The sequence below is a fragment of the Megalobrama amblycephala genome, linkage group LG7, assembly GCF_018812025.1.
Source record: "Megalobrama amblycephala isolate DHTTF-2021 linkage group LG7, ASM1881202v1, whole genome shotgun sequence".
NCBI lineage: Eukaryota > Metazoa > Chordata > Actinopteri > Cypriniformes > Xenocyprididae > Megalobrama > Megalobrama amblycephala.
Window position 1 is genome coordinate 50733017 of NC_063050.1, and position 15505 is coordinate 50748521.

General features: G+C 33.0%; 1 protein-coding gene across 1 annotated transcript; it reads right to left on the reverse strand.

Annotated features, from left to right (window-relative positions):
• Positions 1-2934: 2934 nt before the first annotated feature.
• Positions 2935-15074, reverse strand: abcb6a (ATP-binding cassette, sub-family B (MDR/TAP), member 6a). Its single transcript, XM_048198004.1, has 20 exons — positions 14812-15074; positions 12437-12983; positions 10505-10642; positions 10233-10422; positions 10053-10145; positions 9776-9968; positions 9487-9608; positions 7598-7707; positions 7406-7471; positions 7149-7274; positions 5844-5920; positions 5657-5720; positions 5492-5577; positions 5307-5364; positions 5105-5209; positions 4147-4321; positions 3838-3950; positions 3661-3755; positions 3453-3521; positions 2935-3353 (listed from the first exon to the last, which is right to left on the reverse strand). The coding sequence occupies exons 2-20, from the start codon at positions 12941-12943 to the stop codon at positions 3194-3196; spliced, it is 2547 nt and encodes an 848-aa protein (XP_048053961.1). The 5' UTR covers positions 12944-12983; positions 14812-15074; the 3' UTR covers positions 2935-3193.
• Positions 15075-15505: the final 431 nt, after the last annotated feature.

A 15505-nucleotide genomic window follows, 5' to 3' on the forward strand; every position in this document is an offset into this window, starting at 1 on the left:
AATTCAGCTATTTTTAGTCTTGTTAATTATATGTAAACATCTTTTATGTAAAATATCTTACTCAGGACAGTACTAAACAAAAAATAACATGCATTTTGTATTATCTCTCTTATTTTGTTACATTTTTTCACAGATTCTGCAAGTCGTTCACATACTTTTTGTATAATTAATAATTTTAGATATTTTAATTTGTAAACAAAATTTGAAGGGACTATATGAATTTGATTTTAATGTACAATACAGACAATATTTTATGCACAGAATAATGTATGATCAATAAGCAGAATAAACATCAATATAAACATATGCATGTCTCTAGCTTTATTGTACAATAAAATACACATTTTTTTCACAGACTTTAGCCATTCGGTCACAACTGAATTACTTTATCTAAGGCAAATTCTGTCAGTCTGTATCTACTTTAAAAAAATGTAGATATGTTTTTTCCTGGTTTTCTTTTTCAATGACTAAAAAAAACATCCCAATGGCTCATTTCAACCTTGTCCCCTGAGTTTAGTGTCAGTGCTATGAAGTGAGTGATCTCCTTTGTCCCTCTGATGAACTGGAGTTGTACAGTATAGCAATATATTGCATCTAAGCAACAAGTACCACTCCACACACACAGCATAAGAAAATATGATCTTTAAATACACAAACGATCATAAAGAACGTAAAAAAGTCAGATGAATATGCACATAATGTCAGAAATTAACATTAAAATTGATTGACAATATAGTTTCTTCCCTTCTGCTTATAGCATATTCCTAAATTCAAATTTAATCTTAGTCTGTACAGAAATTCAAATATCAGCATTATTATTATGTACTGATATACAATGGCACCAGAAATATAACTATCCCTTTTCAAATTAAATAAAGCCTCAAACAATGTATACGATCATATTTACAATTACGAGCAGTTTTCCTATTACAAAGAACAGCAAATTGGAAGCATCATAGAATCAATGCAACCACAGAAATTCACTTAAATAACAGAAAGTACATTCATCATAATAACGTCTCCGCAATGTATTGCCTAAAGTTATAGATGTGGAGGGATTTATATAATGTACAATAACTGTCAGTCTTCTCTCATTAATGGTGATAGTATTTAGCATTATAAATGCACTTCAAAAGGTAATGAGTGGAAAGCATGGAAGCTTGTTTCCGCCACGTAATAATAAAAAAAAAAAAATAATAATAATAATCATAATAAAATGAATAAATAAAAGAAACTTTTTTTCTTACAATTTTGACTTTTCTCTCAGAATTGTGTGATATAAAGTGCTATTGTGAGTTATATAGTCAGAACTGTGGGATATAATTGTGAGTTATCTCTCACAATTCTGACTTTTTTCTCACAATTCTCAGTTATAAAGTCCAATTCTGAGGGAAATTGCGTGATATAAAGTCACAATTGTGAGTTTAAGAATTCTGACTTTTTCTCGCAATTCTGATTTTTTTCTCACAATTCTGAGAATTTTTCTCAATTGCAAGTTATAAACAAGCGCCAACCTCCTGCGGTCTCTCTTGAAACCAACATGGAAGTTGCAATTCATCGACTGCAATTCATCGACTGGCCGCTAGAGACAGACTCCAAAAGGGAGTCAAATCTGTATCTCCCCCATGTTAAAATGCCCAACTTTACAGCAGAAATAAATATGTTTACAGCCTGGTACAAAAAGTGGTTTTGGCATTGGCTAAAAGTTTTGTCCGTCAGATTTACTACAGTGACAATGGCTAGAGAAAATGCCTCTCAAGACACCACAAAATCCAACAGCACTGCTTGGATATTATAACTAAAACTGCTGCACTATTTTGATTTTTTTTTACCAAAATTTACGTTTGGATGCTCAGAATTTCAACTTTATATCATGCAATTCTGACTTTATAACTCGCAATTGTGAGTTTTTATCTCGCAATTCCGACTTTAGAACTCGCAACTGTGAGTTTTTATCTCGCAATTCTGACTTTAGAACTCGCAATTGTGAGTTTTTATCTCAAAATTCTGACTTTAGAACTCGCAATTGTGAGTTTTTATCTCACAATTCCGACTTTAGAACTCGCAATTGTGAGTTTTTATCACGCAATTCTGACTTTAGAACTCGCAATTGTGAGTTTTTATCTCGCAATTCTGACTTTATAACTCACAATTGTGAGTTTTTATCTTGCAATTCTGACTTTAGAACTCGCAATTGTGATTTTTTTTCTCGCAATTCTGACTTTAGAACTTGCATTGTGAGTTTTTATCTCACAATTCCGACTTTATAACTCGCAATTGTGAGTTTTTATCTCGCAATTCTGACTTTATAACTCACAATTGTGAGTTTTTATCACGCAATTCTGACTTTAGAACTCGCAATTGTGAGTTTTTTTCTTGCAATTCCGACTTTAGAACTCGCAATTGTGAGTTTTTATCTCGCAATTCTGACTTTAGAACTCGCAATTGTGAGTTTTTATCTTGCAATTCTGACTATAGAACTCGCAATTGTGAGTTTTTATCTCGCAATTCTGACTTTATAACTCACAATTCTGACTTTATATCACACAATTCTGACTTTATATCTCACAACTCTGACTTTATAACTCGCAATTGTGAGTTTTTATCTCGCAATTCTGACTTTATAACTCACAATTGTGAGTTTTTATCACGCAATTCTGACTTTAGAACTCGCAATTGTGAGTTTTTTTCTTGCAATTCCGACTTTAGAACTCGCAATTGTGAGTTTTTATCTCACAATTCCGACTTTAGAACTCGCAATTGTGAGTTTTTATCTCGCAATTCTGACTTTAGAACTCGCAATTGTGAGTTTTTATCTTGCAATTCTGACTATAGAACTCGCAATTGTGAGTTTTTAATCACGCAATTCTGACTTTATAACTCAAATTGTGAGTTTTTAATCACGCAATTCTGACTTTATAACTCGCAATTGTGAGTTATCTTGCAATTGAGAGAAAAAAAAAAGACAGAATTGTGGGATTAAAAAGTCGCAATTACTGTTTTTATTTTTTATTCAGTGGTGGAAACAAGTGAATGCAAAGAAATATATATATAAAACCTTTAAGGCAATAATCCTTTTTAAGAACTGCCAAAAACATAAAATATTAAATTAAATAATCATTCTAATATGCCAAAACAGCATCGGACGAGCTTAAAATGCACACAAAACCAGGTTTTATGTCCCAACATGTATCTAGTGTCCCTTGTGTCCTGTAGTGGATGTTTGTGGCTGTAGTTTCTCTGATTTCCTGTCTTTAGTCTCGCTGTCAGAGGCCGAGTCTGAATCCTGAACCTGCTGCTGTTTCTGCCACATGTCAGAGTACAGCCCTCCCTTCGCCAACAGCTCCTCGTGCCTACGACAAACAATAATACTGGACTTTAACCTGCATAGTTCATGTATTAACCTATATTGAGTCAGACTTTGCGTTCAGAGTACTAGTAAATGAACTCACCTTCCTCTCTCCACAATCTGCCCATCACGAAGTACAAGAATCACGTCGGCTCCAATGACAGTCGACAATCTACAATATATGCATTATACAATAAGAAATCCTTTAATGTATAAAAGACTTTAATATCTTGTTTTATGGCTTATGCTTAATAATCCATGGGAGTTGATTTGAGTAAAAACTCTCTTAATTCATTTAATCATGTGTTTACCTGTGTGCCACCACAATGGAGGTTCTGTTGGCGCAGACTTTAGCCAGTGATGCCTGAATATTTCGCTCAGTCTGTGTGTCTAGAGCAGATGTGGCCTATGGGTAGAGGATGAGTAAATTAGTCCATGAAGAAAAAAGTACTTGAGTACATAATGCACTGGTGATGATGATGATGTACCTCATCGAGGAGGATGATTTGTGGAGCTTTGAGGATGGTGCGAGCGATGGCGACTCTCTGCTTCTCTCCTCCACTCAACTTCAGCCCCCTCTCACCCACCTGAGTGTCATAGCCTACAAATATAATTCAATCATGAACTCAAACATTATCATTATGGATGGCATAAAAAGCAAAATGTTGCTCTCTTTCCAGCACAAATGATCTAAAATAATCTGAGCTCATTTTATAAAGGTCTGTATTTCAGACACCCTATTTATATTCAATGCTTACAGTTTAATTATAGTTTTTCAATTGCAAAATGGTTCTCACCGTCCGGGAAAGTTATGATTTTGTCATGGATGTCAGCAGCAATCGCAGCCTCCTCCACCTCCTGGTCAGAAGCAGCAACTCGACCGTAACGGATGTTGTTCCGAATATTGTCATTAAACAGGACGGTGTCCTGAGGGACGACACCAATGTGAGCGCGCAGAGAGGTCTGCTTCACCTGAGACACAACCAGATGTATGAATTAATAAGAGCTTGAAACATAATATATGAAACATAACACACGCCAACCAGTAACACAGATTTAATTTTATTTTATTTTTTTTCAATTTTAGTCTTTTAAAAAGGCATCTGAAATAATAAACTAAGTGCAATGTAGTGTTGTCAGAAATATCGAATTTTCGATACATATCGATACTTAAATATCTGAAGCGCTTTCAATATTCATTTTCCGCAGAATAGATACACGATACCAGCTGCTCTTTCTCTCTCTCTCATCTCTCTGACAGTGAGTTGACACACAAACCCTCCTCTCCTCACTCACGTTTCATTTGTTCCGGATGAATATTGTTGGTGTTACAAGGCTTGAATTTTGGCGTGGGATTGCGCGTATTGCACATAATCTGACTCATTCCTACAGATTCTGTTCTCTCACCCAAAGTGCGGCACATAAATCCGCCTCTCAGTACTAAATTGAGTTCTTTTTCGCTGCTTATTGCTCTTAAACAGTCAAATACACACAAAATAATGTCAAAATCGGTGAGTATTCACGTAAACACAGTCAGTTATGTTTTAAGTCAATGTAAACAGTTGAGAAAGAAAACGCATGTGTAACAGTATAATGGATCCGTGCATCAGGTCTTAAAGTGACAGCAGCCTAATATACCTGCAGCCAAATTATGAGATAATATTAAAAATATCTATATGGCAGTTTTTCCCCATGGTATCGATGTCAAAATTGTGGCCAGTGAAAATGCTGAGTGGTTGGAAAACCTTTGTTCACCTTTGAGATGTCTTGACCGTCTATTTTTATACACCCGCCCTGAACGTCATAAAAACGGAAAAGCAGACGGATGATGGTGCTCTTTCCTGATCCAGACTGTCCAACCTGAAAGAAATCCAGCCAGTCAAATTGTGTGTACTCAAATATAAACTCAAAGTCAGTTTAGTGCAGAATAGAATGGCATAAAACAGAAAAGACTTACAAGTGCGACCGTCTGTCCGGGAAGTACAGAAAAAGAGACGTCTTTTAGAATTTCTTTGCTGCAAAAACATCCATATCATATAAAATAAAATTATTAAGTGATTATTGCTCATTTATAAAATCAGTTCCTCTAAAAATAAATAATAATGAAGAATAATAGAAATACATCTAACTGAAGCTTCTTACCCTTGCGTGTAGCTGAAGAAGACATTCTCAAATTCTACTTTTCCCTGCCTGAAGTTGAGGTTTCCTGCATTGACATCATCCTTCACCTAAGCAATAACCCAAATTACCATGTCAGGAATTATTCAAAAGCTTCTCTGAAATGAATTTCAAAGAAATTCCACTCACTTCCTCCTCCTCAGTGAAGAGCTTGAACATGCTTTCCATATCGATGAAGGAGTTCTGGATCATTCTGTTCAAGGAAAGATACACGCTTACTTTCATCTTTGTTCTTTTGAAAACACATATAAATAGTGATCTATATACACTGATGATAAACTATTAACCAAGATTAAAAAAAAAAAAAGCTCCATACCTGTAGTATGTTCCAAACCAGTTGAGAGGAGTGTAGAGCTGGATGATGTATGTTCCAAACAGCACATAATCTCCGACCTGGAAGACCATGATGAGTTACAAGCAGTTCATATCACATGGGAAAAAAAAAAAAAAAAAAAATACATTATTTATATTTTTTATATATATATTGTCAAAATTGGCGCATTAATGCATGCAATTAATTTTTTCAGTTAATTCGTTAAAAATATTTAACGCAATTAATGCAGCATCCGTTTTTTTCCATCATAATTTGGCTAGCGTTACATTATTTGATCATGCTCTTATCCACACAAATGCTTTTAAACCATTCAAGCTCCAAAAGACAAATGAGAATGCACTGTCTGTGAATGTCATGTCATGTGACACACACGACTCGTGTGCACAGAAAGACGCGAGCCAATATCGAGTTATCTTTTGCGCTTGAAACAATAAATACACAGAATGATGCCAAAATTCCCGTTTTGTTGAGTATCCTCATAAGATCAGTCTTAAATGAGTTAAATAACATATTAAATGAACTTAAAGAGTTGTGAGAAAATGAGATGCACGTCATGTTCGGCAGCGGCAGCTCTTAAAGTGACAGCAGCCTAATAAACCAGTTGCTGTGATGATGTCTGTCATTAATGTTCATCAAACAACAAAGGTAACAGAGACAATTGTAGCTTTAATAAGGATGAATCTATATTAAAATTTATAATTTATTCAGTGAAGAAGTGTTTGATAACTTTATTCAATTTCTGTATATCTCCTACCTGTTAGACAGCACTAATTAAAATACATTAAAATAATAACGTTTTTAAAATGAATTCTGCACTTAGTTTTTTTGCCAGTGCCAGATGAATATTTTTTTTTTCCTCAAGCCATTAAACCCACCACAATCCAATAAAATACTCTTCAGAGACAATTCCAGTCTTTAGTGTCACATGATCCTTCAAAAATCATTCTAATATGCTGATTTGCTGCTCAAGAATCAATTATTATCTTATTATTATTATCGCTGCTGAAAACAGTTGTGCTGCTTAATATTTTTTAAATATTTTAATAACCATCACACTTTTTTCAGGCTTCACTGATAAAATAGTTCAAAAGATCATAATTTGTTTGAAATTTTATAATGTTTTTTTAACATTATAAATGTCTTTACTGTGACTTTTGCATCAATTTAATGCATGCTTGCTGAATAATTAATTTGTTTCTTTTTTATTTGTTTCTAAACCACAGATGATGTGATGGCTTCATAAGATGGCAGTGGTCTGATTTCTGAGGTTTTCCTGACTGTTCGTACCTGAAACTTCCCCTCTGTCACGAAGTACGCACAGAGCAGAGATCCGGTCAGCAGACCCAAACCGATGATGAGGTTCTGCGTTTGATTTAAAAACGCCAGAGACGCGTTGGTCTTCCATTCCGATACCTGAGCAAAACAGAATATAATTATGAAAATTGTATTTATGATTTATGCTATTAACCAATAAACTATAAAATACACGTTATAACAAATCTGGCCTGGAGAGCAGTCTGAAAACATCCTTAAAAAAATACTACCTGATATTTCAGGATGGCATCCTCAAAGCGATTTGCTTCATAACTCTCTGCATTGTAATATTTCACCTGTTGACAATAACACAATTCAATCACACCATATGCAATTTTTTCCTTTTTTTATTTTATTTTACTTTTTGTAACACACACTCTGACATCTTAGCCAAACAAAGAGGGAACAAAACAAATCCATACCGTCTCAAAGTTCAATAAAGAGTCCACAGCTTTTGATTTGGCATTGTTATCTTGTGTGTTCATATCTCGTCTGTATTTGGTTCTCCATTCAGTGATAACGATGGTGAGAGCTGAAAGAGACACAGATAGCAGAGCAGTCAATCAAATGCTGATGTGGTATATTTCTATTCTTCAGTCTTCAGTGACTGCTGAGACGAGGAGAATCAGTGCAATAATCCTGCAGATTTTAGCTATATTCAGAAAGCCAAACTACATACATACATACAGTACAGTCCAAAAGTTTGGAACCACTAAGATTTTTAATGTTTTTAAAAGAAGTTTCGTCTGCTCACCAAGGCTACATTTATTTAATTAAAAATACAGTAAAAAAACAGTAATATTGTGAAATATTATTACAATTTAAAATAACTGTGTACTATTTAAATATATTTGACAAAGTAATTTATTCCTGTGATGCAAAGCTGAATTTTCAGCATCGTTACTCCAGTCTTCAGTGTCACATGATCCTTCAGAAATCATTCTAATATGCTGATTTGCTGCTCAATAAACATTTATGATTATTTTCAATGTTGAAAACAGTTGTGTACTTTTTTTTTTTTCAGGATTCCTTGATGAATAGAAAGTTCAAAAGAACAGCATTTATCTGAAATACAAAGCTTCTGTAGCATTATACACTACCGTTCAAAAGTTTGGGGTCAGTAAGAATTTTTATTTTTATTTTTTTGAAAAGAAATTAAAGAAATGAATACTTTTATTCAGCAAGGATGCATTAAATCAATCAAAAGTGGCAGTAAAGACATTTATAATGTTACAAAAGATTAGATTTCAGATAAACACTGTTATTTTGAACTTTCTATTCATCAAACAATCCTGAAAAAAAATATATTGTACACAAATATTTTGTACAATTGTACACATTAAATGTTTCTTGAGCAGCAGATCAGCATATTAGAATGATTTCTGAAGGATCATGTGACACTGAAGACTGGAGTAATGATGCTGAAAATTCAGCTTTGATCACAGGAATAAATTACTTTGTGAAATATATTCAAATAGAAAACAGTTATTTTAAATTGTATTAATATTTCACAATATTACTGTTTTTACTGTATTTTTAATTAAATAAATGTAGCCTTGGTGAGCAGACGAAACTTCTTTTAAAAACATTAAAAATCTTAGTGGTTCCAAACTTTTGGACTGTACTGTATATGAATTTTCTATTTGCACGGAATACCTTGACAAATTTGCTAAATTGTGCAGCACACTGTATACCACAATGCAATGCACTAGACTACTTGACCTTCCATTTCCAGTGTGATGAATAAGCCAGAAGTAATCAACTGTAATTTTAACATAACCGTTTATTTACATAGTCATAAATGTGCACCAATTGCAGAATTAAGCCGTAAAACGAGGTTCTTTGACAGTGTTATTTTAATATTATTTATATACTACTAAAGTATTTATATATATTTTGAATTATCTTTTATTTAGTTATTTAATTTTAATGTTTTAGTAATTTTGTTATGAGCTTTTGTCATTTTTATTATTATTTTTTAATATTTCAATTTAGCTTCAATTCATTTTTATTCAGTTTTAGTAATTTTAGTACTTCAACTCTTCATTTAGTTTCCAACACATACATATTTTCTTCATCTAATATAGCATGAATATATGGACACTGCTTTCTGTTTCACAAAATACATTATAACATATAACATGCTAGAAACATAATAATCACTGCAATAATGATCCATTCATAGACTCTAAAGTATTTGCCTATTAAAATCCAAACAGCGAGTTTTTTTGGCCGGGCAGTGTATATATGTGTGTCAGTGTGTGTGTTTTCATATATACACGTTTAGAAATGACCATTGTTAGATACTCACTTAGGTAGAGTGCCATGCAAACGAAGACTATGAGGCCAAACCAGGCATTGAAATTGGATATAAAATAGATAATGGCGATGACAATGTCAGCGATGGTGGGCAAGATGCTGAACACGATATAGCTGTTGGAATAAGACAAATAAAAAAAAAATATTTCAAGACAATAGAGACTGGGATCTATACTTAAGGTGTGTATGCATCCAAGACCTAAACAGTCCTAGTTGACCTTGTTTATGTATCAGTACTTGCATGTATCATGTCAAATTTCAAATTATTTTTTAGCTGTCACCTCAGCAGGCTGTTGATGGAGGAGGTTCCTCTGTCAATGCTTCTCAGGACGTCTCCGGTGCGGCGGCCCAGGTGCCAGCGCAGAGACAGAGAGTGCAGGTGAGCAAAGAGACGCACCTGGACCACACGGTTAGTGTACTGCTGCACTCGAATCCACAGGAACGAACGCATGTTACTCACAAACCCAGACGCACCTGCAGATGAAGATGAGATTGTGGTCAGATTCAAACTGATAATCCACATCAAAGATATTATTAAATTAAGTGATGTTCCCTCACCAGCTCCACCACCCTGCAGGAACTTCAGGAGCCCGTAAAGACACACTGTAGTCGCCAGAGTCTTCCAGGAGCTCCCATCTGTCAGCTGGTTCACTGTAAAAGAGATTCATAAAAGTACAAATATTGCTTAGCTATATGCTCTTTGAGAAAAGGCTACTAACCAAAAGTACAATTCCTCACCTATGTTCTTGTAGTAGATGGGCACAAACACATTGATGACACGTTCCACTCCCAGCATCCCGAGACACAGCAGAACCAGCAGCTGAAGCACGACGCTGCCTTTAGGCCACATGTACGGCACCAACAGACGCACCTTCTGCCCAAAGTCTTTCCACGTGGACTGATTCTCGTCAGAATTACCCAAGAGAGGCTGAAAACATGCAAGAGATGCATTAATCAGATTGATGATAGTAAGATGCATGTACAATAGCAGAGAGCATCTAATGTCTTACTGCTCCATGCTCAACGTCTCGCTCATCTTCATTGACCAGAAGCATGTACGGTCGGCGAGGCAATCCTGGAGCTTTGAGGCCCAACAGGAACAGCAAACCTGAGCTGAAGTACCGCACCAGCCAGAAAGCAAACTCTATCTGCAGACACAGTCACAATGAACAATATGCATAGAGGGATTATTGTTTGCTATTGTTTGTATCTGCTAAAATCTTATCATATCATCTAAAGAGTAAAGAGTGACATCACTATAATTTGTCTCAGATTTTTGGTCATTAGCATTTAAACAAAGGACTTCAAAGATTTTATGGTTTCTTTGGCCTTAAAAAAAAAAAAAAAAAAAAAAAAACTTATTTTGTGGCTTGAATTTGACTCCAGTGTGTCTTACTGAATTTGTCTTCTGTAATTAATAATTTGCCAATAAAAACAATTGTAGTGTCAGTATGGGGTGCCAAATTTAAAATAAAGCACATTAAAGAAAAAATATTTTAAATATAAAATATTTAAACTGAAATGTAATATTAAAATGTTTAAATTTAGTTTTAAGTTTTAGGTATACTTACCTTTATAATAATATTATTATATATTTAAGAGTTATATTTTATTTTTAAACTTATTTACTATTTAATAATTTACAATTATTGATTATGTGTAGTTTAATAAATAAACAATATATATATATATATATATATATATATATATATATATATATATATATAATTAACTTATAATGTTTAATTAATAATTAAATAAATATAATTAAAAATATGTATAAATAAACATATATATATATATATATATATATATATATATATATATATATATATATATATATATATATATATATAAAATTTATAATTGTTTAATTAAAAATAATTAAATAAATATAATTAAAAATAATTGATTGAATTATAACAATTAAAATTATATATATATATATATATATATATATATATATATATATATATATAATTTATAATTGTTTAATTAAAAATAATTAAATTGAATATAATTACAAATAATATAATATATAATAATAATAATAAATTTATTAATTATATATATATATATATATATATATATATATATATATATATATATATATATATATATATAAAATTTATAATTGTTTAATTAAAAATAATTACATGAATATAATTACAAATAATATAATAATAATAATAATAATAATAATAAATTTATATAATATAAATATATATAGTTATATAAGTTATATATATATATAAGTTGTACAAACTAAGTGTACTATTTTTATAACATGCATTTTTATAATATGTATAATAATAATAATAATAATATAATAACTTTTATCAACTTTTGCATTCCACATTCAAAGTTTAGAGCAAGACTACAGTGAGCAGAGTAAAACTGCTACGTCATGCAGTGTCACATAAACTATGATGTTATCTGATTGGTCAAACTTAAACGGTTGGGGTGTGGCCAATGAGGCCAGGAAGGAATGCAGCCAGAACTGAGCATGACTCGACAATATTGTCACTGCCTATTATTTAAAACCACAAAATGACTCAACAATACATTTTTTTAATGACAATGCAAACTTGACAGAATTGCAGAGTCATTCAGAGTTGGATCCTCAATATTTATTGTATACAAATAATCCTTTTACAAAATCACCATAATGCTGAGTCATGGTGTGTGAGCAGCATTCCTTCATCTGTCAACACTTTCAAATCCTTCCACTTTAGACAGGACAACAGAATCAATGACAAAGGTTACGCCACAGAGATCCATGATAATGCAATATAAAACACTACAATCTGGTGCATAACGTGATGTTTAGGCATTTTTTTTCACCTTGTGGTTGATAAACATGCCCATATTAATGCAAAAAAATTAACATATGCAAATCCTAATTGATAGACAGCATTATTCCTAACCAATCACACACGTACCTGTTGATCGAACGTCTCCAGAGTCCACCACCACTGAGGGCTCACCCACGACACAAACGCCAGGTTTTCAGCCGCAAAAGCCACGGCCCAGTACAGCAACAGTACCGTACTGTGTCCTCTGGTTCTGTCCCGCACCAGAACCCTCTTTCTCTCCAGACGCAGCAGGGCCACGGCCCAAAGCCAGCCCAGCATGGAGAGACAGCCGTACAGAACCACGTATCCCGGCAGCTCTCCGCTCCGAGCGATCCGAAACACCATCCAGCCCAGAGCCAGCAGGGCGAGCAGCACCGACAGGCCCACTTGGAGCCGGTAGAGTCGAGAGCGAGGAATGAACTTGGGCTCCATGTCTGTGCCGTAGCGGCCGTAGCATATGCACAGGAACGTGCCGAAGAGGAAGGAGAAGGTGAGAAGGACGGACGGCACCAGGGTGAAGTAGAAGCAGAGGGTCAGGCCGCCCTCCACCCAGACCTGCTGCATGGAGACTCCGGCTTCACAGTAACTCTTCATCTCCACCGTGATGATGATGATGGTTCCACACAAAGAATATCTGGAAAACATTAGATGGTGAGGAACCAAATAAACTTGTGTTTCCCACAACAAAAACCTACTGTGGCAGGACCATAGTACAGGGATGGTATCAGATGGTAATACCATGGTAATGTATGCTTTTCAGTTTCCATATTCACATGCTATGATTGAAATTGTTTGAAATTACTCTAAGGTACAAAGAAGACCACAATAATGTCATAGTGCATGTGTACTACCATAGTAAATCTACAAAGTACTGTGGCTGTAAACATTTTAGTTAATTAAAAATTATATATATATATATATATATATATATATATATATATATATATATATATATATATAAAATCAATTCAAATATTCTTCAGATATTTTTGATATATTTTTACTAGTGGGTGCAGGACACTATAGTTATTTTATGTAAATGAGGATAGTAAAATAAACTGTGACATATTATACCCAAAAATTCTTTATACAGTGGACTACCAGTAAAAGTGATAAAATTTTGGAACCAAAAATTATTCAGACACTTTGACCTGACCATGTTTGCTTAAGTGTTATCTGACATAATTAGGATTATTTTTTTCAGACACATTTTAACTCTGAGATCTTGTAATATTTTATTACCATTTTTATACTATATAGTGAATAAACTATTAATGAATGAAATGTTCAAGGTGTCTGAATAAATTTTGGTTTATATTTATATATATATATATATATATATATATATATATATATATATATATATATATATATATATATATATATATATATGTATGAAGACTTCAGATGCAAAAGCCTTTAAGTGCCATCTGAAATTTTCTTATATTATGATATGTTTATATAAGTTTATGCAAAGGACCTATTAATTGCCATTAAAGTGAAATAACTGAACCTAAACATACGAGTTTGATAAAAATGCTCATTTTATAAGAAAATTTCTGATGGCACTTAAAGGCTTTTGCATCTGAAGTCATCATATATATATATATATATATATATATATATATATATATATATATTAGTACTAAACATGGAATGAAAAATTTATTAAAACTATATAGATATATAAAATAACTCATAAAAATTACAAAAACGCTCAACAAAATGACTAAATATTGGATACAAATATTCAATATTTAAAATATAATAGTATCACAACAATACTAAAATAACACTGCATGGTACAGCGATAGTTTCAGACACTGATATCATAGTAAATATTAGAATGATTAACAGTAATATACCATGGTATTTACATGGTACCCCAAGGTACTTTTAAATAATACCAGAATATTACCATTATTCATGTACAAAAACATCACCAACAATAAAACTATATTTTTTATATTTTTGTTGTACTGAACAAAAAATATAGCATGTTAATATCATAAATAATAATATGTATATGTATAAAATTGATATTAAAACGTTCTAATTAAATATAATAAATAATAATAATACGTGTTTAAAAAAAACAAGGTTTATTGTTGATGATGTTCATTAACAAGTCACTATAATAACTTACATTTCAACGCAATACAATTATATTATTACGTTTATTTATTATTAGGATTAGCCTTTATTAAAGAAAATAAAAACCATGGTGCCTAATTTATTTAATATATTTATATTTAAAAAAAAAAAAAAATACACAAATACACTACCATTATAAAACATGCATGCATAACATGATACAACTGCTGTATCACGTACAACGAACATGGCAGCTCCACTGCTGTGATTTATTACCACATATAGTGTTATTTATTACCACCTCTACACCAAAGTACCACAGTATTACCGTGTGAACTTGTGTTAGGCCAGTAAGAATATGAACTCACCTGTTTCCAATGTCAGTGAGATCCTTCTGGTCTGTCGTGTGCGTCCTCGAGTAATTATCCCCTCAGATAAAGGATTATGGTGATGTTAGAGCTCCTAAAACATTTCATCGTATGTGTTTGCTGTATGTGACCTTACAGTCAGAAACTCACGCCGTTCAACTCCACAATCCATGACTTACACAATAATAACACCGGGACACACCGGCGCCTCATGGTCCTAGTGCCGTGAATCAAAGCGTACGTTGCGTCATAGCGCTGTGTCACGTGGTAAGTGTGACTTTTCTCAGCGCAGGTAAGGATGGTCCAATCAGAGTTCCTTGTGATCACTTACTCGTTGATTTCCATAGAGCAGTTTATTGTAAAAGAATAAACTGTTGGGCCTCTTTAGTATGTCTACATTAAGTCAAATACATCCTAAGATTTGAATGGGACTCAATGGGACGCCGAGCGCCCTTGAAAGGAATGTATTATAAAACAGTTGTTATGTCTATGGTTACCATGTGATATCTGCCGCCCAAACCTGTATAACAACAAAGGCAGAACAAAGGCAGAAGTTCCTACTGCATACGGGTTATTTTTAAAGGGTTTGTTCACCCACAAATGAAAATTCTGTCATTAATTACTCACACTCATGTCGTTCCACACCCGTAAGACCTTCGTTCATCTTCTGAACACAAATTAAGATACTTTAGTT

Excerpts from the sequence above, each read along its gene's own strand:
- abcb6a (XM_048198004.1), bottom strand. The coding sequence starts at position 12,943 with ATGAAGAGTTACTGTGAAGCCGGAGTCTCCATGCAGCAGGTCTGGGTG. Across the intron at positions 10,146-10,232 it reads CATCTACTACAAGAACATAG|TGAACCAGCTGACAGATGGG; the intron begins GTGAGGAATTGT and ends TCTCTTTTACAG. Across the intron at positions 3,522-3,660 it reads TCCATTGTGGTGGCACACAG|ATTGTCGACTGTCATTGGAG; the intron begins GTAAACACATGA and ends CATATATTGTAG.